Source organism: Bufo bufo, chromosome 7 (genome assembly GCF_905171765.1).
Source record: "Bufo bufo chromosome 7, aBufBuf1.1, whole genome shotgun sequence".
Lineage (NCBI taxonomy): Eukaryota > Metazoa > Chordata > Amphibia > Anura > Bufonidae > Bufo > Bufo bufo.
In genome coordinates this window covers 188,895,535-188,919,892 of record NC_053395.1, presented here as the reverse complement: position 1 = coordinate 188,919,892, position 24,358 = coordinate 188,895,535, and the positions used below count along the sequence as shown (strand labels likewise).

The 24,358-nt window shown below is 43.5% G+C and overlaps 2 protein-coding genes across 2 annotated transcripts in view; both read left to right on the top strand.

The window, feature by feature from the left end:
• The window catches only part of COL28A1 (collagen type XXVIII alpha 1 chain), a 67,948-nt gene extending 60,376 nt beyond the window's left edge, over nucleotides 1–7,572 (top strand). The window contains exons 33-36 of the mRNA XM_040441513.1: nucleotides 326–428; nucleotides 605–706; nucleotides 5,445–5,636; nucleotides 7,451–7,572. Coding sequence (XP_040297447.1) covers nucleotides 326–428; nucleotides 605–706; nucleotides 5,445–5,636; nucleotides 7,451–7,458 — 405 coding nt within the window. The 3' untranslated portion in view covers nucleotides 7,459–7,572. The remainder of the gene's footprint in view (nucleotides 1–325; nucleotides 429–604; nucleotides 707–5,444; nucleotides 5,637–7,450) is intronic.
• A 6,815-nt stretch (nucleotides 7,573–14,387) lies between these two features.
• The window catches only part of BBS5 (Bardet-Biedl syndrome 5), a 29,597-nt gene continuing 19,626 nt past the window's right edge, over nucleotides 14,388–24,358 (top strand). The window contains exons 1-5 of the mRNA XM_040440035.1: nucleotides 14,388–14,522; nucleotides 17,771–17,853; nucleotides 18,314–18,379; nucleotides 19,717–19,766; nucleotides 21,633–21,760. Of these exons, the coding sequence (XP_040295969.1) occupies nucleotides 14,461–14,522; nucleotides 17,771–17,853; nucleotides 18,314–18,379; nucleotides 19,717–19,766; nucleotides 21,633–21,760 (389 nt within the window). The 5' untranslated portion in view covers nucleotides 14,388–14,460. The remainder of the gene's footprint in view (nucleotides 14,523–17,770; nucleotides 17,854–18,313; nucleotides 18,380–19,716; nucleotides 19,767–21,632; nucleotides 21,761–24,358) is intronic.

Genomic DNA, 24,358 nt, shown 5'->3' with positions numbered 1-24,358 from the left:
TCCTCTTCCCCTGTCTCCATCACTTTTACACTTTGATTTGCCTTATCTAGTCTTATCCCTTCTTGCTATTCTATCCTGATGGATCTCAATTTTCTTGCCTTTTACCTATCATCTCTTCTAGAAACATAAAAATAACTTGTTTTCTAAAAATGGACGCTAACACATATAGTAGAGCGATCACGACAGCGCATAGCAAGGTAGGATGTGACCAACCGTTATACAAATTGATCGGCAAACACAAAATTTAAATTTAGTTCATTACAGGAAGTACGGTAATTATTCCAAAAATTTCCTTTATTCTTCAACAATTCGTTTTCATTTTTAGCCACGAAAAATTGCCCCTATTCCAAACGTTGAAGAAGAGGGAGAAGATTATGATGACGAGGAAGAGGAAATCGAGCAGCCAGCACCACCTTCTACCAAGAGAGGTAATAAGATACTTTGGTTTTCCCTTTACATTCCATTACTTCAATTCCTTATCTAAGTTTTATATAAAATAACTGAAGGACAATGACACGATATATTCATTTCAGAAAATATTTGAAATTAATAAAATGACACTGATGTAGTAAAACATGGCTAATACATTAATTTACTTTGTCAGCTGAGATTGCAGCTCCTTCAATATCACAATCCTCATCATCCAGGACTGTCATATTATCTCCAAGTTCATCAGAGAAAATTGACCCAATATTACCAAAAATAGGTGAGCATTATTAATATCTACCCATCTCTCAGCCAAACCTATGAAAAGCATAATGTCATGTATTCAATGGCAGCAATAAGGGGCGTAGAGGTTTTGTAGATGGCTGAAACCTACATCTGATCCTACCAAGTGCTAGATCCCTGGTGTAAAATAGAGGAGGTGCATTTTTCGGATCCTGTTTATCCTCTTTCTACAGCTTTGTATTACTAATCTACCAGTTTGGGGAATTTTAACAGATGCCAGTAACAAAGCCTATGATTCTGGAGAAAGGACCACTTTGATTTTGCCATTGGACTAGATTTTCTTTTAACTATTGTAAAGCTGGCCATACACATTAGCTTAACCCCTTAAGGACTCAGCCCTATTTCACCTTAAGGACTGGGCTTTTTTTTGCAAATCTGACCAGTGTCACTTTAAGTGCTGATAACTTTAAAACGCTTTGACTTATCCAGGCCATTCTGAGATAGTTTTTTCGTCACATATTGTACTTCATGACACTGGTAAAATGAAGTAAAAAAAAAATCATTTTTATTTATAAAAAAAATACCAAATTTACCAAAAGATTTTTTTAAATTGCAAATTTCCAAGTTTCAATTTCTCTACTTCTATAATACATAGTAATACCTCCAAAAATAGTTATTACATTACATTCCCCATATGTCTACTTCATGTTTGGATCAATTTGGGAATGATATTTTATTTTTGGGGGATGTCACAAGGCTTAGAAGTTTAGAAGAAAATCTTGATATTTTTCAGAAATTTTCAAAAACCCACTTTTTAGGGACCAGTTCAGGTCTGAAGTCACTTTGTGAGGCTTACATAATAGAAACCACCCAAAAATGACCCCATTCTAGAAACTACACCCCTCAAGGTATTCAAAACTGATTTTACAAACTTTGTTAACCCTTTAGGTGTTGCACAAGAGTTATTGGCAAATGGAGATGAAATTTAAGAATTTCAATTATTTGGCAAATTTTCCATTTTAATCCATTTTTTCCACTTACAAAGCAAGAGTTAACAGCCAAACAAAATGCTATATTTATTGCCCCGATTCTGTAGTTTGCAGAAACACCCCATATGTGGCCGTAAACTACTGTACGGGCACATATGGGGTGTTTCTGCAAACTACAGAATCGGGGCAATAAATATAGCATTTTGTTTGGCTGTTAACCCTTGCTTTGTTACTGGAAAAAATGGATTAAAATGGAAAATTTGCCAAAAAATTGAAATTCTCAAATTTCATTTCCATTTGCCAATAACTCTTGTGCAACACCTAAAGGGTTAACAAAGTTTGTAAAATCAGTTTTGAATACCTTGAGGGGTGTAGTTTCTAGAATGGGGTCATTTTTGGGTGGTTTCTATTATGTAAGCCTCACAAAGTGACTTCAGACCTGAACTGGTCCCTAAAAAGTGGGTTTTTGAAAATTTCTGAAAAATTTCAAGATTTTCTTCTAAACTTCTAAGCCTTGTAACATCCCCCAAAAATAAAATATCATTCCCAAATTGATCTAAACATGAAGTAGACATATGGGGAATGTAAAGTAATAACTATTTTTGGAGGTATTACTATGTATTATAGAAGTAGAGAAATTGAAACTTGGCAATTTGCAATTTTTACAAATTTTTTGGTAAATTTGGTATTTTTTTATAAATAAAAATGTTTTTTTTTTACTTCATTTTACCAGTGTCATGAAGTACAATATGTGACGAAAAAACTATCTCAGAATGGCCTGGATAAGTCAAAGCGTTTTAAAGTTATCAGCACTTAAAGTGACACTGGTCAGATTTGCAAAAAATGGCCAAGTCCGTAAGGTGCATAGAAATGAAGGGAAGGCGGCCGCGCATGCACTCTGGCACTTTGCGGGCTCTGTTCTAAGGATAGGCATGGGTCTCAGAGATATGACCCCAATGTCCCAGATGGGACAACCCCTTTAAGGAAGATATGCTTCTGCTAGAAGTGTCTCGCAGTAGCTTACCCCCTCTCCCCAATTAGAGTACAAGGTCGGCTTAGCTTATTTATGGGGGGGGGGGGGGGGGGGGGGTCAGGAGGGAACATTATATTGTTCAACAACTCTAATATGCTTTAATCCCATCTCATTATAGCCATGGTTGCTTTGCTTTGTCATTTTTCCCTGGAACTAGACTGCTATTGAACTGCAACATATCTAATGCCTGACCAGTGGTTCCCAAGTCCTATAATAACTAACTTCACCATAAGCTGTTCAGTAATTATCATGAATTATCTCCAAAACGATACAAAAAAAAGCAACAGAGCCACAATCATTTACCCATAAAAAAAATCGGATAGGAAATTTGTTTTGTTTAGTTTCATGTGCTACCGCTTGATCCTTCTCTTCTCCTGACGAAGGAGTAACACACGAAACGTGAGCCGAGGTAGAGGGGTTGGACCTTACACGCTGGATAAGTTAGGTTTGGCATCTTTTTGTATTACTGTTATTTCCTATTGATTTGACACTTTTGGGTCATGTAGTGATCAGTTGTGGTCATTTAGGTTAGAGCCCATGTATTTATAATTAATTATATTTGGATATGTGACAGTGCCAATAGTACTAATAGACATATTGAGAATTACATCTTACTATATGGCGTTACTGGTCCAGCCTCATGTTTGTATCCTATCTCCACATGAATTGGGGTTACATTGGTATATTTTAGTTTTACAAACCGGATTCCAAAAAAGTTGGGACACTAAACAAATTGTGAATAAAAACTGAATGCAATGATGTGGAGATGGCAAATGTCAATATTTTATTTGTAATAGAACGTAGATGACAGATCAAACGTTTAATCCGAGTAAATGTATCATTTTAAAGGAAAAATACGTTGATTCCAATTTTCACGGTGTCAACAAATCCCCAAAAAGTTGGGACAAGTAGCAATAAGAGGCTGGAAAAAGTAAATTTGAGCATAACGAAGAGCTGGAAGACCAATTAACACTAATTAGGTCAATTGGCAACATGATTGGGTATAAAAAGAGCTTCTCAGAGTGGCAGTGTCTCTCAGAAGCCAAGATGGGTAGAGGATCACCAATTCCCACAATGTTGCGCAGAAAGATAGTGGAGCAATATCAGAAAGGTGTTACCCAGCGAAAAATTGCAAAGACTTTGCATCTATCATCATCAACTGTGCATAACATCATCCGAAGATTCAGAGAATCTGGAACAATCTCTGTGCGTAAGGGTCAAGGCCATAAAACCATACTGGATGCCCGTGATCTCCGGGCCCTTAAACGACACTGCACCACAAACAGGAATGCTACTGTAAAGGAAATCACAGAATGGGCTCAGGAATACTTCCAGAAACCATTGTCAGTGAACACAATCCACCGTGCCATCCGCCGTTGCCAGTTGAAACTCTACAGTGCAAAGAAGAAGCCATTTCTAAGCAAGATCCACAAGCTCGGGCGTTTTCACTGGGCCAGGGATCATTTAAAATGGAGTGTGGCAAAATGGAAGACTGTTCTGTGGTCAGACGAGTCACGATTCGAAGTTCTTTTTGGAAATCTGGGACGCCATGTCATCCGGACCAAAGAGGACAAGGACAACCCAAGTTGTTATCAACGCTCGGTTCAGAAGCCTGCATCTCTGATGGTATGGGGTTGCATGAGTGCGTGTGGCATGGGCAGCTTGCATGTCTGGAAAGGCACCACCAATGCAGAAAAATATATTCAGGTTCTAGAACAACATATGCTCCCATCCAGACGTCATCTCTTTCAGGGAAGACCCTGCATTTTTCAACATGATAATGCCAGACCACATTCTGCATCAATCACAACATCATGGCTGCGTAGGAGAAGGATCCAGGTACTGAAATGGCCAGTCTGCAGTCCAGATCTTTCACCTATAGAGAACATTTGGCGCATCATAAAGAGGAAGGTGCAACAAAGAAGGCCCAAGACGATTGAACAGTTAGAGGCCTGTATTAGACAAGAATGGGAGAGCATTCCTATTTCGAAACTTGAGAAACTGGTCTCCTCGGTCCCCAGACGTCTGTTGAGTGTTGTAAGAGGAAGGGGAGATGCCACACAGTGGTGAAAATGGCCTTGTCCCAACTTTTTTGGGATTTGTTGACACCATGAAATTCTGATTCAACATATTTTTCCCTTAAAATGGTACATTTTCTCAGTTTAAACTTTTGTTCCGTGATTTATGTTCAATTCTGAATAAAATATTAGAAGTTGGCACCTCCACATCATTGCATTCAGTTTTTATTCACGATTTGTATAGTGTCCCAACTTTTTTGGAATCCGGTTTGTATATACTTAAAGATTCTTTTTATGGGTAAATAGTTGTGGCTCTGTTGCTTCTTTTTGTATTGTTTTGGAGATGCCTCACCAGTGGTGCCTAATACTATGCTGACACAATGGATGTATTTCTGCACCAAAAACCCATGCAGGTCTTCCCCATTGATTTCATTGGAGACTCTGCATGTTAATTCAAGCATCTTTTTTTCCCACTTATGGTTTTACAAACCGCACCACTGAATAAATAACTGTCCCATCAATTCTTGACTCGGAATCCGCATCCAGAATTCCCATTGAAAATAAGCAGGAATAAAATTCTCGCCAAAACCACACCAAAAACAGTGTTAAAAACTCAAAAAAAACTGATGCAGATTCCGATTTTCAGCACAGAAAATCCTCTAACCCTAAGAAGTCAAGTAGTAAAACAAACCTAGTAAATAATGATGTCCTTTCACCTCTTTTATCACTTTGTAGACTATATCCAGGATGCACGGTGCAAACTGCCATTAGATCAGGGTCCATGCCGGACTTATATCATAAAGTGGTATTATGATAAACAAGCCAATTCTTGTGCCCAGTTTTGGTATGGTGGCTGCAGTGGAAATGGTAACCGTTTTGATACTGAAGATGAATGTAAGAAATCCTGCGTCTTCTCTTTTGATGGAGGTGAGTTATGTACATTTATAAAACATTTTTTCCTACATCTCCTATGCATACCTATGTGTCTCCCTGGTCATTTGCTGAAACAATCCCTGTGTAGTTTTATCCTGCAGTTATATTGATGACCTATCCTCAGGATAAGCAGTTGTCGAGGCTCACCTGGTCCCAAGTTGCAATGGAAGCACGGATATTCGCCAGGAACTAATCGATGGTAGAAATGTAAATGAAGAAGGAGATCCAGCTTCCAGACAACGTATAGATTCTTTAATGAAAAAGTGCTAAAATCCAGAGATGTACATTAGGTCTACGCGTTTCAGATCAATAAATTCAGATCCTTACTCATGGCAACGACTCATGTCATGAGTAAGGATCCGAATTTATTGATCTGAAACGCGTAGACCTAATGTACATGTCTGGATTTTAGCACTTTTTCATTAAAGCATCTATACGTTGTCTGGAAGCTGGATCTCCTTCTTCATTTACATATCCTCAGGATAGGTCATCGATATCAGATCAGCGGTGGTCCAACACCCAACACCCCCGCCGATCAGCTCTTTGAAGAGAAAGTAGCACTCGTACGAGCGCTGCCTTCTCTTCAATGATTACCGGCTCGCCATCACAACCGCAGCAGTGAGCAGGTGTAATTACTATGTACGAGCACTGCTTTGTCTTCAAACAGCAGATCAGTGGGGGTGTCGGGAGTCAGACCTCCGCCGATCTGATATTAATGACCTGTCCTGGGGATAGGTCATCAATATACAAAAGCCGACAACCCCTTTAATTATCTTGCACACGTCTCCTACTTCTTGCTAACACAATTCGCTTGGTTAGCAAACTGTACAGATAGGGAACATGACTGCAGGATCAGGGTACACAGGCTTTGTTTACAGTCAGTAACTATGGAGACACATAGATGTAAACTGGAGCTGCATACATGAAATTTTATTTTAGATACATTGGAGCAATACGCAAGTGGACATAGCCTAAAGAAGACCTGTCATCTATCCTGACATGTCTGGTTTAGTAAATACTTGAGTTCACCATGTAATAATTCGTGAGCATGTTTTCTCACAATTCTGCATTGTGCTGTTCCTCTTTTATTCCTCCAGAATATTTATGAATAAATCGACAACAAGGCATTACCTTCGCCTTGTCAAAGCAGTGTGTCCCAACACAGTCTGACACTGGCAGTACCGATTGGACAGGCACCCCCAGCTGGTAACACCCAGTTGTCATTTGATTCATACATTTCTAGGAGGAACAACAGAGTAATAATAAAAGATGCTCCAGAAACATTATTTCATGAAATATACAATTATTCACTAAACTAGACATGTTAGGATTGACAAGTCACCGTTAAAGTGGTATTCCGCTTAGAGCAGTGATGTGCAACCTGCGGCTCTCCAGCTGTTGTAAAACTACAAATCCCATCATGCCCTGCTGTAGGCTGATAGCTGTAGGCAGACTGGGCATACTGGGAGTTGTAGTTTTACAACAGCTGGAAAGCCGCAGTTTGCCCATCCCTGGCTTAGAGCAAGCTGTCCCCTAACCACTGGATAGTGGATAACTGTGAGAACAGTGGAGGTCCAGCAGCTGGGACCTCGCCAATCTAACAGTTATGCTCTATCTAGTAGATAGGGGGATCATTTGCTCTAACCGGTAGCCCTTTGCAAAGTAAAGGCATTTACTCAACATTATACCTATACTGTATATAAAATATCTATAAAGGAACTATAAAATTATGCATGAAGTTAACCTTATAAAATTCGTCTGTATATACAACAATGTTATGATGGTCTTTCTTTTCTTTTGTTTTACAGAAATATAATGTGGAGTAAAGTGAGAGGTGCTACTCTTGAAACTGAAGGATTCAATTAACCATTTCCTTAAGGCCAGATTCACCCACAAGAATTTTCATCATCGTTTTTTAACAGCGCGTTTTTTTTTCTAATCAAAAACAAAGCAGATACTATTTTTTGTAGTATTTTTGGCATTTCTGACTTTTTTCTTTTTTTACAATATAGCATGCTATCGGAATCGTGTTTTTCTGGCATTTTTTTATAGACTTATATATAGGTCTTTAAAAAATGGCAGAAAAAAATGCATGTTCCAAAATAAAAATGCCACCAGAAAAATGCTTGAAACTCACTGTGTCAGATCCCTATCAGTGCTGCTTATGACAAAAGACAAACATTTGTAATGTGCTTTTCTCACAGGGACAGTTGCGTGGCCGGGTCAGTGGCTGCCATATTAGACGCTGAACCCCAACACACAGCGCACACTAGTGCAGGGATTAGCAACTTCCGGGACTTCAAATGTTCTGAAACTACAACTCGAAGAATCCTCCTTTCACTTCTATGGGAGTTACAAGAATAGCTAATTCTGCATGCTGGGAGTTGTAGTTTTACAACAGCTGGACTGCCGAAGGTTGCTGTTCCCTGCACTAGGGTCAATTTCATAGGAAAACAATCTGCCTGTTTGTAGATTTTTGGAGTTTATGATGTCAAGGGATTACTTTTTGTTAATATTTTATTGACATGTACCTATTCCTAAATGTTATATTGACTCACACGTTTCACGGGCAGGCTCTGATGCTCTTAATGCACCAGTAGCAAAAGATTTTGCTCACTTACTCACTTGAACTGATGTCGCACGATAGGAGAGCACATAGTTGTTGTTTTTTTATATTGTGGCCTCATGCACATGACTGTATTGTTCGTTCGTGTGCTATCTGCATTTTTTGCGAATAGCTCATAGACCCATTCATTTCTGTGGACCCAGACACACATTTATATGTTTGGCGGATCCGTATGGCCGTTCTACAAATGATAGAACATGTCCTATTCTTGTCTGTCTGATTCTAAAATAACACTCTATTTAATTTTAAAACCGACATGCCTTACAATATTTATAATATGTTCTCTATAATTCTATACACTGTGTTATATCTAGTTATGGGCCTTGAAGGGGTTGTCCCATTTTGGATATTGATGGCATATTGCTAGGATATGCCCCCCCAATGCCAGAGGTGGGACCCGCACCTATCCTTAGAACTGAGCCTGCAAAGTGCAAGAGGGTACATTGCGCATGCGCGGCCTCCCTCTATTTATTGCTATGGGACTACCGAAAATAGCATGCTTGGGAGCCCCTTTGAAATGAATGGGAAGCGCACTGAGCAAGGCCACCGCTCCATTCCCTTCTTTAAGACTGGCAGAGATAGCCCAGCCAGTGCTCAGCTCACTATTTTCAGCAGCATCCTGAACTTTTCGGGCCCCTAGCGATATGCCCCCAATTTCAAAGATGGGACAGCCATTTTAAAAGGACAGTGCATGTGTTTGATATCCTTTCATTCCATGTGATATTTGCTTCCCTTGGACCTTGCACTAAGTTTAAAGAAGACCTGTCGCTTTTTTTTTTTTTTTCATAAACCTAATACGTTTTCTTGTTGTCCGTCCTAATCAGATTCCAGCACATTTGGGTTTTTAAAATGGGCCGTCGTTCTGCCGCATTGCGCTCCCCACTCTGTTTAAGTAAATGGCCAGTAAAGGCACCGGGAGCAGAAGACCTCTGCTCTCGTCAGTGGGCGGACTCTTCTCCCTGCCTATGACGCTATCCAGTAGCTGCAGACCGCTTCACAGCCAGGGAGAAGACATGCTATTCTCGTGAGATGTACCAGATCTCATGAGAACACTCTATGCAAGCAAGTAATTCTGGAGGTGACGCCATTGTGACAAGAAGAGAAGACGCGAGAGGAAGGAAGAATTGTCGCGATGCGCACCGCACATATTGTCCCTCTTCGGGATTTTCAAACATTGGGAGGTATAGAAGCGGTCTACAGTGACTAGACACCGTCACAGGCCGGGAGAAGACAAGAGCAGAGGTCTCCTCTTCCCGGTACCTTTACTGGTCATTTACCTAAAAAAAGAGAGGGGCAATGTGGCAAAACAGAAGGGACGACTGAAAAAAAAAAGCGCTGGAATCTGCTTAGGAACGAGAACAAGAAAAAGTATTAGGTTTAAAAAAAAAAGTGACGACATTCCTAACTCAAAATACCGTCTCCTTGTGTATGAAGTAGACAAGGGGCAAGGCTATGGGCATAAAATACACAAAACTGAAGGCTATGCTTTGTGTGTACTTGGATGTAGACGAAGACTATAAAATGGCTGAAGATCATTTTAGCTTACCGTCTCCATTTACAGTAGAAATAGCAGCTCTGGAGCACAAACTGCTGCGCAAAGGGTGAATTCAGATGCAGCCGATTTGTGGCAGAATGAGGCTTGCAGAAGAGCAGGTGCTTGCCACTGAAACAGCACAGGGTTAATTATTGTGGAGGAGATGTGAATCTGTATATTATTCATCACCTGAAGTGTACAGTCTTATTGTAGTAATAGAATGCAGTCAGGAATCATAGGTTTCACCAGGCGGATATAAGTGTACTGTATGTGTTTTATACTTCTAATTATTACTGATCGGTTGTGTGTCAGCCATAAGTTATATTTATAATATCTCTTAGTCCTCATCACGGTGGACAGTCACACAGGCCCCATTTGGCTCTACACATGAATGGAACCTTCCATATTTGTACATATAACTATTTTTTTTTTAGCGAGCAGAGATTTTTTTTGTTGTTTTGTGCCACTCTTCAAGTCTATTAAAGTGATAAATAATAAAATAGTTGGAGTCTGAATTTTTTGTTCCGGTTTCATTTAAAAGACTACAGTGTCACTATCTACTTCTGTGTTGATGTCAGCCATATGTACGCTTCACTTTTTTGTTTTTAGAAAGGTCCAAAGTTCTGTGCTATAACTCCTTCTAGAGACAAAGGCCCACATTCACCAACCCCATGTACACCAGTTTTCTTTCATCAAAAGTCTTGGGGGGAGACTTATTAAGACCGGCGCTTTCTGTGTCAGTCTTGATATCCCCTGCACCGCAGGGGGATGTGACTAATTTATGATGAGGTTTCTCCTCCGGCAGTCCGTGCACCTAAACAGAAATCTACAACAGTTCAGAGCTGCTGTAGATTTCTGGCTTCATGTGTACATGTGTACAACAAACTGGTGTAAATGAAGACAAATTTGTCAGGTTGACTGACTACGCCCCCTCCTTGGCCTTGCCACGCCACTTTAGGGAAAGTGGTGAGGGCGGTGTAAAATCCGAGAGATGTGACAATTTTTTGAAAAGTCACGGTTAAAATATTACAAACACATAGGGGGTCATTTATTAAGACCGGTGTCTTAATAACCCCTATAGCTGGCAGTGGATCCGCCGAAGTTATGAAGGGACACCGTCCTCTACATAACTTCAGTGCATCCAGCGCCAGTCTAAATGTAAGACAGTTTCCTTGCTGTCTTACATTTAGACCATTTTCGTAGAAAACGCGTAGAAAATGAAGAATGAGACGGGCCTGCCGGCCGTCCCCTTCCGCTACCCCTTTTTTAGACTGTGGCGCGAGTGGGGAAAAGTCGCAGATTGTGGCCGCCACAACCTGCGCCAGAGATACAGCTAATACGGGCATATTTCTGGATAATAAATGACCCCAATAGTTTGTGACTTTTTAACGCTACTTTTCAGGCGCCACGGGGGATGATAAATCTTCCCCATGGTGCAAACCTGAGCGATGCAGGGCTACCTACCCTGACACATTTATTATAATTTATGCCAGCTACCTGGCGTATATTATCCCTGGAAGCTCTGCCAGCTCCTGGCTGGTGTACAGTTCACTTCTGGCACATGGGCAGCCTGAGATGTAAAACTCAAGTCAGAGCAAGACAGATTAAGACTGGCATCATTTGATAAAATTCTGGCTGCCGTCATATGGAGGAGCTTGAAGTGACTTGAAGTCAGGGGGAGATAAAAATGTAATAAATTAAAACAGAATAGGTTACACCAAAAAATAAAAAAAAATGTAAATTAGTCACCGATCCTTGCTGCTCTTTAGTCACTTCCTTCTCCTGGATCAACACACAGGAAATGGTTTGGAGTAGCTGCCCTGCCGATCACTGGCTGAGGAGGGTTAGCACTGCGGCCAGTGAGCGGGCGTCTTACAACAGCATCTTTATTCAGTTTCCAAACCTGTAAATAGACTGGATCGGTGTTTGCATCAGAGACATACAAGGACCTGTAACAGTGAGCGTAAATATACATACATGTGTCAGATCAATAACAGCCGACATACGTGTCCGTATAGCACACTGACCCATACACATGAATGGGGCTATTCACATATCTGTATCCATCTGCCCAATCAGAGGATCTCACCGTAGGTCTTAGGGCTCATGCATACGACTGAATGTATTTTGGGGAACGGAACAGCTGGCCCCTAATAGAACAGTCCTATCTTTGTCCGTAACGCGGACAATAATAGGACATGTTCTATCTCTTTTGGAACAGACAAACAAAAAACGGAATGCACACGGAGTAAATTCTGTTTCTTTGTGGTTCCAAATACGGTCCACCAGAAAAAAAGAACAGACACGGAACGAAAATACGTTTGTGTGCATGAGCCCTTACTCTGGTGCTTTTTGCAGACGAGAGTATCCCTTTCTTATGAACGGGGAGCGAGAAAAAAAAATAAGGAATGCACACGGAAGCCATCTATTTTTTAAGGCTCAGTTTTTTGGGGACATGGCCTTGTGCATGAGGCCTAATACATATATTTACAACCCTTATTTTACAAACGTGCTCATAAAAGATTGCCATTTCCTATTAGTGCATTTGAGCAGGAGGAGAGTAGGGCAGGGAGGTATATTGATTTAAAGGGGTTGTCTCACTTCAGCAAGTGGCATATATTATATAGAGAAAGCTAATACACGCCGCTTACTAATACATTGTGATTGTCCATGTTGCTTGATTTTTCCTTCACGTTATACACTGCTCGTTTCCACGGTTACGACCACCCTGCCATCCATCAGTGGTGGCCGTGCTTACACACTATAGTAAAAAGCATTGGCCTCTCTGGTGGTTGGGACTGTGGAAGAGCTCATAGGCTAGTGTTTTTTTCCTATAGCGTGCAAGCATGACCACCTCTGCTGAATTGTAGGGTGGTCGTAACCATGGAAACGAGCAGTGTATAATATGAGGGTAAAAATGAATCCAGCCAGCAAAAAAAAAAGCAATATGGACAATCACAATACATTAGTAAGTGCCTTGTATTAACTTTCTCTACATAATAAATGCCATTTGCTGAAGTGAGACAACCCCTTTAATTTCTCATTTCACTTCTGTTTTATTGATGGTCCAATACACCGGTGCCCGCCTGTACCTGATGAAGCTGCTCTTCTATTACATATCCACTGGCTGATAACACACATGGATGACTTCTGTGTTCATCCAAGTCTGACCCGCCAAAACAGACCAGGACAGGACATGCCGGGCACCTGGATTGGAAAAAAACCTGCATATGTAAATAGCTGCATTGTCCTGTATTGGTCAATGCGCTGTACGCTTTAAAAACGGACAGAAGGCGGCAGAGAAAAACAGTCGTGTGAACACAGCTTAGTTAATCACGGTGGGTCTTTCTCTTTAGCAATATTATTCATAAATATATGACATTTTGATACTTCATAAATATTTTCTACATTTGTCTGCAAAATAAACATGAGAAGGGAATATGTAACAAGTCTGTCCGGTATAATGCTTCAATCATGTCCTGTGCAGGTCCTTTACTAGATGTACAGGACCTGTGATGACATCATCACAGGTCCTTTAGCTTTCCCCACTGATACTAGGGATACTGTACTAGAGCTGGACAGTAAGGCCCCTTTCACATGAGCGAGAATTCCGCGCGGGTGCAATGCATGATGTGAACGCATTGCGCCCGCATGGAATCCGGACCGATTCATTTCAATGGGTCTGTGTACACGAGCGGTGGTTTTCACGCATCACTTTTGCGTTGCGTGAAAATCGCAGCATGTTCTATATTCTGCGATTTTCACGCAACGCTGGCCCCAGAGAAGTGAATGGGGCTGCGTGAAAATCACTTGCGGATGCGATTTTTTTTACGGATGGTTGCTAAGAGATGTTATTTGTAAACATTCCGTTTTTTATCAAACGCAGTAAATCGCATTGCACCCGCGCGATAAAAACTGAACTGAACGCGGTCGCAATCAAAACTGAATGGCTTTGTTTGCAAAATCGTGCAGTTTTCACTGAACGCATCCTGACCTAATCCGGACCCGCTCGTCTGCAACTGGCCTAATAATTAGGTTCACTGTGGTCTCCATAGCAGCTGCGTAGTCTGCCTCTGTTGGAAGTACTTCACAAGGCCTGTGTGCAGCTCCATTTCATTCAAGTGAATAGGGCTGAGCTGCAATACCAAGCACAACCAGTATACAATGTAAGGCGCTGTGCTTGGTATGCTGTGAGGAGGCCGCAGCTCTCACTAGATCTCCAGGGGCCTCTTCCTGAACACAACTGCCCTAAAATGCACCCTAGCAGACCAGATCATCCCTTTTAAGCCCCGCCCATGAATAGTCTGATGTCATTTTGTGAAAAATGTATATATATATATATATATATATATATATATATATATATACTGGAAAGTTTGCAAAGCCAATCTTTGCTGAATACATAAGAAACCTAAATTTGTCACATTTGTCGCTGCCACAAAACACGACCACTTCACCGCAATCCTGCACAAAGCACAGCCGCCAGACTGCTCTACGCATGCGCGTTAAAGCCTCTATTTCCCTCTGTACGTCAGTACCTGTTAAGCGCATGCGCTGTACGTGATCTCTGCGTCCCGTGCGCGGATGTCTGGTCGCCTTGGTAACCGGACGTGGCTTCATTCTTTTCTTTCGGTACAGGCCGGGGATCTTAGGGCACCATGTTGTCGGTTCTGGACGCCCTGTGGGAGGACCGGGATGTGCGGTTCGATATATCGCCCCAGTGAGTATAGACTCATGTAATCCTCCTGTGGTATCTTATAGTAATGTAGTACCATAAGTGGTGGGTTTCTAGGTGACATGACAGATGAGAGGCAGCACGTCCGATCTGCCCACCGCCAGGCAATGGCATCTGCTGTTTGTGGCTGTGCCCCATAGGGTTGCATTAAAGGGGTAGGCCATCAATATAAAAAAAAGCGGATAACCCCTTTAAGTACACAATATCTGCGCTGGTGGGGTCCTCGCTGGAATATGGAATGGAGGACCACTTTACTGAGCGCCACAGGAATAAATGGAATTTAATACAGTAAAACAACAGTGCCATAGACTGCTTATAGAGGTAGAAAGAGGAAAATCACTATACATTATAAATGATACGTTTTCTATTTCAGGGACCAATTCACACAACTGTTTTGTTTTAACTCCCCGTGTAGTATCGCGGTCCACCGCAACGTGCACAATACAGGCAGACGCCGGCACCGTAATAATGAATTGACGTCACATGAAGGTTTTTCAGCACAGATTCAATCCCGATTTTGACAGTGTCAAAATCAAACCACAAAATGCATCGCTATATCCTGAGAATTGCCCATGGAAGTCAATGGATACCCGAAATAATTGCTTCCGTTACAAAGATTTGAAAAATGAAATTAACAGGAGTCTGTTGCCAACTTTAGTCGTCTCAGACGGTTCCCACCGCACCGTGGGCCACATAGACCGATAACACATGGTACTTCTCTGCGGCTGTAATGCTCCAAAAATAGTGTTGAGCGAACTTCTGTTTTAAGTTCGGCGTCTAAAGTTCGGCTTCTGGTTAGCGGAGAATCCCGATATGGATTCCGAATTCCGTTGTGGTCCGTGGTAGCGGAATCAATAATTGGCCGATTATTGATTCCGCTACCACGGACCACAACGGAGTTCGGAATCCATATCGGGATTCTCCGCTAACCGGAAGCCGAACTTTAGACGCCGAACTTAAAACAGAAGTTCGCTCAACACTATCCAAAAACTAACTTAGAAGGCAAATGCAAATGAGGCTTAAAAGTGCCCAGGGGCGGCGTCTACGGCTTGCAAGTGCCCAGGGGCGGCGTCTACGGCTTGCAAGTGCCCAGGGGCGGCGTCTACGGCTGCAAGTGCCCAGGGGCGGCGTCTACGGCTGCAAGTGCACAGGGGCGGCGTCTACCGCTGCAAGCGCCCAGGGGCGGCGTCTACGGCTGCAAGTGCCCAGGGGCGGCGTCTACGGCTGCAAGTGCACAGGGGCGGCGTCTACGGCTGCAAGTGCACAGGGGCGGCGTCTACGGCTGCAAGTGCCCAGGGGCGGCGTCTACCGCTGCAAGCGCCCAGGGGTCTACGGCTGCAAGTGTGATAGACACCCCCCATTAGAGCTTCATTTGCATATGGCTTCAAGATTCATTTTGGAGAAGTAAAGCTGAAGAAAAGCCAAAGAAAGGTACCATGTGTTCTATCAGTCTATGTGACCCAAGGTGCGGTGTGCGCAGTCTGAGACGACTTCTAAGGCAGAGTTCACACCAGCAGTGTCCTGTTCTGCTTCATTACAGAAGTAGCAGCACATAACAGAGCAGACCTGTGCTGCACCGACCTCACTGACTGTAATGTGGTCCGTCAGTTTTGATTCGAGAGTCCGGCAATTTATCGGACACAATAGAGCAGCTCTGAGTTATTTTGTCCTATATTCTTTACCAAAATCTGCGCAGGAAGCCCCTAACAGAACTTGCGACGTCGATGTCGACCGAGCCTTAGATCTTATTACAGATGTGAGGGACGATAGAGAATTGTTAATGATTTTTTAAAATTTCTGTGCATTTAAAAAAAAAAACGGAATGCCAGGGCCACATATGTCTCATGACAAGATTGCTGTGCACCCGCCCAACTAATGACGGTGAATGTGGTCTCATTGCTGCGACCACGACACAGTATGTGGCATATTTGCTGTATTGTAATGCCTTTGTACTTCCAAACTGGCAGCCGCTGTCCTTGTAGGTAATCTTATTAGGAGTCTGGAGAATAATCCGCTTCACGCATCAGATCCCAAGTAGCCGTCTAAACCCCCGCCATAATAATGCAGGACGCTCATACACCGCTATGGGAAATCCACCTGGTGATTATGTTCATCTAACTTCAGTATCAAAAAGTTCTTCCCACCTGGACCTTCATGGTATTTCCTCAGGATATGCTAGAAACGCCCGATAGGTGCCACTTCCGGGACTCTCCCCTATCTCAGGTACGGGGCCGCTTTTCGCTCCGCCAGGAATGGAGAAGTGGCCTCGTGTGAGCATCTCACTGCGTAAAAAAATGCTCCCGTATGTACTATAGGACATTAGGATTCCCATTGATGTCAGTGTGTGTCAAGGTGTGGATTTTGGCACAGAATCCATATGAAATATGCGCCCTCTGAACATGCCCTGTCGCCACTGCTTACACCCGTTTACTATAAACTCACATCAATAGGCTAACAAGCCAAAAAATCCCCTTTATTCACAAAGGGGATTTTTTGGATTGTTAGCCTATTGATGTGAGTAGTCTTGTACATCCCCAACACACTATAGGGTCTTTTTTCCGTATTTGTAGTTTACCGTATAGTTATAGATATTATAAGTTAGGAGGGAAAATGGCATCTTTTATGTCTAAGAATTCACGTACAAAACAATCTGGCTGTTGCTGACGGTCAGTTTTCTTATTTTCTTATTAGGCTACTTTCACACTTGCGGCAGAGAGATCCGGCAAGCAGTTCCGTCGCCGTAACTGCCTGCCGGATCAGGCAAAACGTATGCTAACTGATGGCATTAGTAAGACTGATCATGATCCTTATCAGTCTTAAAAATGCCTGATCAGTCGAAAAAATGCATTGAAATGCCGGATCCCTTTTTCCGGTGTCATCCGGCAAAACGGATCCGGCATTTATTTTTTTCACCTTTTTTTTCAGTCTGCGCATGCGCAGACCGGAAGGACGGATCCGGCATTCAGGCAAGTCTTCAGTTTTTTTCGCCGGAGATAAAACCGTAGCATGCTGCAGTTTTCTCTTTTGCCTGATCAGTCAAAACGACTGAACTGAAGACATCCTGATGCAAACTGAACGGATTACTCTTCATTCAGAATGCATGGGGATAAAACTGATCAGTTCTTTTCCGGTATAGAGCCCCTGGGACGGAACTCAGCGCCGGAAAAGAAAATCGCTAGTGTGAAAGTAGCCTAATCTGTATAAAGTAGTCATTGTGCTGTTTTATATTCCAGACAAATGAAAATGAGACCAGGCGAGGTTCTTATAGACTGCTTAGACTCTATTGAAGACACCAAGGGAAACAACGGGGACAGAGGTAACTTTACTTTGTATTTAAAGGGGTTGTCCTGCCCAGGAGCGGACAGCCCCAATGCATGAAATCTGGGACTCGCCTTCCCGACTGCTGCCCTGTTCCCAGCTACTCCTGGTCACTGCAAGATCAGGACGGGACTTGGTCCACTGACCACAGGCTTCAGCAGTAACATTTGCATGGACTACTGTGACGTACCGTTCAAGCAGATACGACCCCTGAGGCCTGTGATTGTCCACAGCAGTCACGCGACCAAGTCAGTTCCTGGTCCTGTGGGGACTGGATGCGAGCTGGAATGGGGCAGCAGCGGGACCTCAGACAGGTGAGTGTGGGTTTTTTTGTAGTGTTTTTTTTTTTTTATGCTGTATGTTTATTTAACATTTTGCCTGTTTTTGGTGTAATGTAAAAACTGCTGCCCTTCAAAATGGTTGTAGTACCGATTTTCTGCTTTTTAATTTTTTTTCAGGTAGGCTTTTAGTAACCAATCTGAGAATCATTTGGCATTCAATCGCATTGCCCAGAGTTAACCTTGGTACGTATCACTTGTTATGTATTTGGATTGTTTATACAAAAACTGCCTTTTTGTTGGGTGAACTAGAGCACAGAACGTCATCTGTCATCTTCCGGGACTGCGCCATTGTGGATAAGAAATGTTTCTGTCAATTTGTCCGCCTAGGGTTGGTTTCACGCAGTCAGTGTTTGATCAGTGATTTCTGTCGGTGATTGTGAGCCAAAACCAAGTGCGGGTCATAGACACAGAACAGGAGCAAATCTTTCCATTACACTTTAATTCTGTGGAGGCTCCAATCCTGCTTTTGGCTCACAATCACTGATGGAAATCACTGACCAAAACACTGACGTGTGACTGAGGCTTTATGGCCATTTTCACACAGTGCGAGAAATATGCTCCATGTGTCAGAGGTATTTCCCGTCCTGAATGCTGATCCTAAGACATGGACCTGGCATTATAATGATTTATAGCGCTGTGTGATCCTGCCCAGCCTAAACTCTAATGAGTCATACTGACGGCATTATGCGAGTATGTATTATTAGATTTGAGGTCAGGCAGGAACACACAGCATTATAAATCATTATTATGCCATGGGTCCAGGTCATAGGAGCAGCATTCGGGATGGGAAATGCCTCTGACACATAGAGTGTATTTCTTGCACTGGATATGCTCGCGTGAAAATTGCCCATAAGGTGTAATGAAAAGATTTGCTCCTGTTCTGTGTTTTTGACCCGCATCTGGTTTTGGCTCACAATAACTGATGGAAATCAATGAGCAAACACTGACATGTGTTTTAGACCTACGGCCTTAGGCCTCATGCACACGACCGTTGTTCTGTTCCGCATCCAAGACGCATTTTTTACGGCTTGGATGCGGACCCATTCACTTCAATGGGGCTGCAAAAGATGCGGACAGCACTCCGTGTGCTGTCCGCATCCGTTGCTCCTTTCTGTGGTCCGCCAAAAAAATATAACCTGTCCTATTCTTGTCCATTTTGCGGACAAGAATAGGCAGTTATATTAATGGCTGTCCGTGCCGTTCCGCAAATTGTGGAACGCACACGGACGCCATCCGTGTTTTGCGGATCCGCGATTTGCGGACCACAAAACACACAACGGTCGTGTGCATGAGGCCTTATTCACACCTCAGTGTTCGGTCAGTGATTTCCATCAGTGATTTTGAGCCAAAACCAGGTGCGGTTCTAAACACAGAAGAGGTGCAGATCTTTCCCCTATACTTTATCTCTGTGGAAGAAGCTCCAATCCTGGTTTTGGCTCACAATCACTGATGGAAATCACTGACCATACACTGACGCGTGAATAAGGCGTAAATGTGATTTCTCTTTCTCTTCTTTCCAGCGGTCGGCTACAATTGCATTCTAAACATTACGACGAGAACAGCCAACTCAGTAAGTGTGGATATTTCTACATGATTTAGTATCTACCTTTTAGTACTGAATGCACCTATATTAAAGGGAACACATTAAGGCTACTTTCACACCTGCGTTCGGTGCAGATCCGTCTTGTATCTGCACAGACGGATCCGCACCGATAATGCAGTTCAGAACGGATCCGTTTGCATTATTCTTTTAAAGTCTACGTCAAAACGGATCCGTCTTTACTTACATTGAAAGTCAATGCGGGACGGATCCGTTTTCAATGGCACTATATTGTGTCAGTAAAAACGGATCCGTCCCCATTGAATTACATTGTAAGTCAGGACGGATCCGTTTGGCTCTGCATCGTCAGGCGGACACCAAAACGCTGCGAGCAGCGTTTTGGTGTCCGCTTCAAAAGCGGAACGGAGACCAACGCAGCCAAACTGATGCATTCTGAACAGATCCTTATCCATTCAGAATACATTGGGGCTGAACTGATCCGTTTTGGGCCGCTTGTGAGAGCCCTGAAACGGATCTCACAAGTGGACCCAGAAACGCCAGTGTGAAAGTAGCCTTATTCTGCTCCCTAAAGTAGCGTCAGATGCAGTAGGTCACTTATGTGTGAATATGTTTTACTTGTGTAGAACTTTGGGGGAGATTTATCAAAACTAGAGTAAAGGAAAACTGGCTTAGTTGCCCATTGCAACCAATCAGATAACACCTTTAATTATTCAGAGCTCTTTTGGAAAATGAAAAGTGGAATCTGGTTGCTGTTGGCAGCAAAGCCAGTTTCCTTTACACCAGTTTTGATAAATCTCCCTCCTAGTATGGCAGCACACAGAGCGTGGAGTATGCCCTGTTTGTCCGCCCAAATTTTGTGCAGTGTATTACAATACGAGCAAAGTGTATGACATTAGACAAATCTCATGTACACTTTGGGGTTTCTTTAGGTGCCACACTGTATGGGGAGGAATGATTGCTATAGCCATTGCTCGTCCCCATCCAGACTCGTTGTTTGCTGGCAGCAGGGCGTGTTTACACAGCATTATCTGCTGCCAGCAAACGATAAATTATGTGCCTACACAAACTATCGAACTACACGACAAATGAACGTTTTGCTCGTTCATCGGGCAATCTGCGACACCCTTAGGGCTCTTTCACACGAGCGGATGCCGTGCGGGTAATCTGCTGCGTGAAAGAGAGCCAAGCCCCGCTCTGGACATCAGAGACACGGAGCATTAACATGATTGATAATGCTAATTTTTTACTAGAAAATCGCAGTGAGATAAAGTTGTCACCGTGATTTTGTAGTAAAAAGATCACAGAGAGGCACGGAGCATTATCAGTCATGTTAATGATCCATGTCTCTGCTGTCCAGAGCGCGGCTTGGCACTCTTTCACGCAACGGATTACCCGCACGGCATCCGCTCGTGTGAAAGAGCCGTTACACAGTCAGATAATTGCTAACGAGCGTTCCTATGAGGTGGCCTTCCTCATTAGCGATTATCTGGCGGATTCTCAGCCTAGGTAAAAAAAACTTCACAGTTTAATCATTGCAGCACGATGCCAACACTGAGTCCTACGTGTTAATGAGATGCAGGCTCCCCTCACCCTCCTCACACTGATTGATGTATTGCTGTATGTGCAAATAAACAACAGCCAACCATCAGTCCATGGGGACCCAGGGGCAGTGCTCTATCATTGATATACTGGACTCACAAACTATGTGTTCGGTGTATTCTTTCATGGCTCCTGATAGCCAAATGGCTCAATAACTTTTTTTTTTTAATGTTTCGTCTCCATGCCATGCTGCCCTTACATAGCGCAGTATAGTATGACAACACATCCACTTTAAAGTTCATCCTATCTGATGCTGATTTCTCTGTTTGTCATTAGAAATTGCGTGGCCAGACAGAAGCGCTCTACATACTGACCAAATGCAACAACACTCGCTTCGAGTTTATTTTTACCAATGTGGTCCCCGGGAGCCCGAGGTTGTTCACTTCGGTTATTGCTGTACACAGGTAAGTTCATCATGTTCTCTGTTGTTGTTCTTCTCGCCGTCACAACATTTTACATATTGCAAGAATTGGAACATAAAAACCGTGTCCTCTTCTCAAAATAAATCTCTGTTGTTCCTAAAAGTGGAGATTGCTTTCCAGCCATTAGTTGCAGTCATTGGATAGTAGATGTGTCCACACCGTACCTCATATTAACTTGGGGTCAATTCACGCGTTTGTGAGGAATAACGGAGGTACACTTTGGGAGGACTTCCTGATGTATGCTTCCAGCAGATGCCTCCAACGTACGGCACTGTATAGTGTGATATATGTTGATAGGTTCCCGCATTAAATGGCATATACTGCATGCTATATGTCTTTTTTTGCAGAATGGCACTGTATGGAATAGTGCAACAAACTGTGCTATTACATACCAGCCCAGCAGAGACAAAAAAGCAAAGAACATATTCAAATTAATATATCATCTGTGTAGCACAGGAAGGTCCATCAAAGAGACAGATGCCCTTTTACTTTGGACAAGAAATCAGAATGGTGAGCATAGGAATTATTTTATTAACTATCCTCTATTAGGGCTCTTGCCCACGAGCGTACCTGTACAGTGCTCATATTGCGGACCATAAACAGCCGGTCCGCAATATATTGGCACTGGCTGTGTGCACACCGTATCACGGATGTGTACCCATTGACTTGAATGGGTCCGCATCCGCCAGATACAACCGAAGATAGGACTTCACCTATCTTTCCACCTCATCACCACGACGGCTACAAGGAGATTGACCCCTGACCTCTGTAGGGGCAGGAACAGAGAGAGGGTTTAAATCCCCCCCTCCCACCACCAACACCAGTGTTTCCTGTCCCTACAGAGGACAGGGGCAGAGAGAGTCTCCCTGCGGGGAGATGAAGATGGTAATAATTTCCTGGCACCTACCGGTGTTCCCCCTGCCCTCCTGCGGTCGGTGTACTAATGCTGGGCAGGGGTGAGGAGGGAGGCCTCGCTCCATTATTAGATGTGAGCCTGCTCCCGGCTGCGATCTCCCGCCGACGCCGAGTCTGGGGCGTTCGCCGGGTGCGCACCAAAGCGCTTCTGGGGCGGCCGACGTCACTTCCGGTGGACGGAGGGAAGTGACGTCATCCAGGAAGCGTCTCCAGATTCAAATTTTCGGCGCCAGCAAGCGCTGAACGCCCGATCTGTGCGGTGTACCTGGAGCTGTGTTGATCATGTCGGCTGAACCCCGCTCCCCTGGAGACCCTCCTGTGCTGCCTACAGTAAGTCCCCTGTGGGGAAGCGCTCGTTGCTCTGCTACTTGTTTTGAAAACACTGTACCAGGTTGCATACTCCTTCTCCTCCACTTCTCAGGCTTGGGGCTTTTTTCTCTCCTCGACTTTTACCTATGGCTGATAGGGATTATTTCCCCCAGGTTCCTAAGGAGGTCCAGAAAAGGATCAAGAAACAGGCCAAATGCGTGTCCTGCCTCAAACGGCTTCCGGACGAGTATCGCAAAAAGCTCTGCAAGGACTGTATCTCTAGCGTCATTGCAGAAGAACAGCCTTCCTTCCTTGAGGAACTGAGGTCCATGATTCGTAATGAAGTAAAGACCTCCTTATCCCAAATTTCCCCCCCTCCCCGGGATTCGCCTCCACCGAAAAGGCGAAGGGAACCATCTCCCTCCTTATCTGACCCGGAGGTAACAGGGGAAGATGCGTCTACATCTAGAGCCTGGGAAGACGAGGAGCTTCTCTCTGATACCGATATGGCTGAGTCAGAGAGGAAGTTTTGCTTTTCGCTAGAGGAGATGTCAGACCTTCTAAGGGCTGTCCGGGCTACGATGGGTATAGAAGACACCCCAAAAGCCCACTCAATACAAGATGAGATGTTTGGGAGACTCCGGGTTAAGAAAACCCGTGTATTTCCAATCAATGAAAATATCCGAGATATGGTTTTGGACGAATGGTCCAACCCCGAAAAAAGGTTGGGGGTTTCCAAATCCTTCAAGAACCGTTTATTATTTGATTCAAATGAGGTGAAGATCTTCAATGAGACTCCCAAAGTGGACATTCAGGTCGCCAAGGTCAATAAAAAGACTGCCTTGCCCTTTGAAGATACCTCGCAATTACGTGATCCTATGGATAGGAAGGCAGATAGTCTCCTGAAAAAATCATGGGAGGCGGCCATGATTAATCTGAAAACTAACATCGCGGCCACCTCGGTAGCCAGGTCCATGAGGATATGGCTAGACGAGTTAGGAAATCATATTAGGGATAATACCCCTAGGGAAGAGCTACTCAGGTCCCTTCCCTTATTGAAATCAGCCACAGCTTTTATGGCAGACGCCTCGGCCGAATCTGTTAGATTCGCCGCAAAGGATGCGGGGCTTTCCAACGCTGCCCGCCGCGCCTTGTGGATGAAAAGCTGGTCGGGCGACAACACTTCAAAGATGAAGCTGTGTGCTATCCCGTTTTCGGGGGAATATGTATTTGGCCCGGTCTTGGACCGTATCCTGGAAAAGGCCGCAGATAAGAAGAAGGGCTTTCCTGAGGAAAAATCTTTTAGAAGGAAATATCCCTTTCGGGCCCCCTCTAGCCAGAATAAACCCTTTAGGG